The 686-nt window shown below is 46.1% G+C and overlaps 1 protein-coding gene across 1 annotated transcript in view; it reads left to right on the plus strand.

Moving 5' to 3' along the window:
• Positions 1-483, plus strand: part of LOC105990896 (paired immunoglobulin-like type 2 receptor alpha) — a 5,704-nt gene extending 5,221 nt beyond the window's left edge. The window contains exon 4 of the mRNA XM_013023410.1: positions 436-483. Coding sequence (XP_012878864.1) covers positions 436-470 — 35 coding nt within the window. The 3' untranslated portion in view covers positions 471-483. The remainder of the gene's footprint in view (positions 1-435) is intronic.
• Positions 484-686: the final 203 nt, after the last annotated feature.

Consider the following 686-nt stretch of genomic DNA (forward strand, 5'->3'; position numbering starts at 1 on the left):
TGAGGAATGGCCCAAGGAAGCAGCAGAAGTCTGAACAGGATTCCAACCAGGAAACTCAGTCTGTGGGACCAGAAACAGCCAGTACAGAAGGAAACACAAAGAAGATGTTTGGTGAGAGCAAGGAAAGAAGTGGGAAGAGTGCAGAGGAAGGAAAATGAGAAAAGTGGGGTAAGGGTAAGAAGGGAGGTAAAAAAGGGGAGAAAGGATCAGAGAGAGAGAGAGAAAGACAGACAGACAGACAGAGAGAATGGAAACAGGGCTAATGGCCCCAGAAGGGCTTGTCTTAGGACTTGCAGTGGAGGACAAGAGGACAAGTATGGCTGGCCTCATCTTACTTCCATTTCCCTCAAGGTTAGTCTCAGCATGGGACACAGTTAAGAAGGAGACAGAGAATCACAGGGGAGTCATACTGACACCATGTTTCTTTTTCTACAGGCCAGACAACTACAGCCCAAGCCCCAGCAGGGTGAGTATTTGTCCTCCCAAAGAGGTGGGGTGAGTGAAGTTTGGGAGTGAGGTGGTTTGGGAGGTTTCTTTACAAGTTTCCCTAAGTAGAAAAGTATCACAGTGAAACCTATTGCTTTATGCAATTAACATGCACAAATAAGTAAGACAGATATTTTATCTAAGTATCTGTGGCTCCTGACCTGTAATCCTAACTACTCAGGAGGCTGAGATCTGAGGAT

This window comes from Dipodomys ordii, unplaced genomic scaffold (assembly GCF_000151885.1).
Source record: "Dipodomys ordii isolate 6190 unplaced genomic scaffold, Dord_2.0 Scaffold68, whole genome shotgun sequence".
Lineage (NCBI taxonomy): Eukaryota > Metazoa > Chordata > Mammalia > Rodentia > Heteromyidae > Dipodomys > Dipodomys ordii.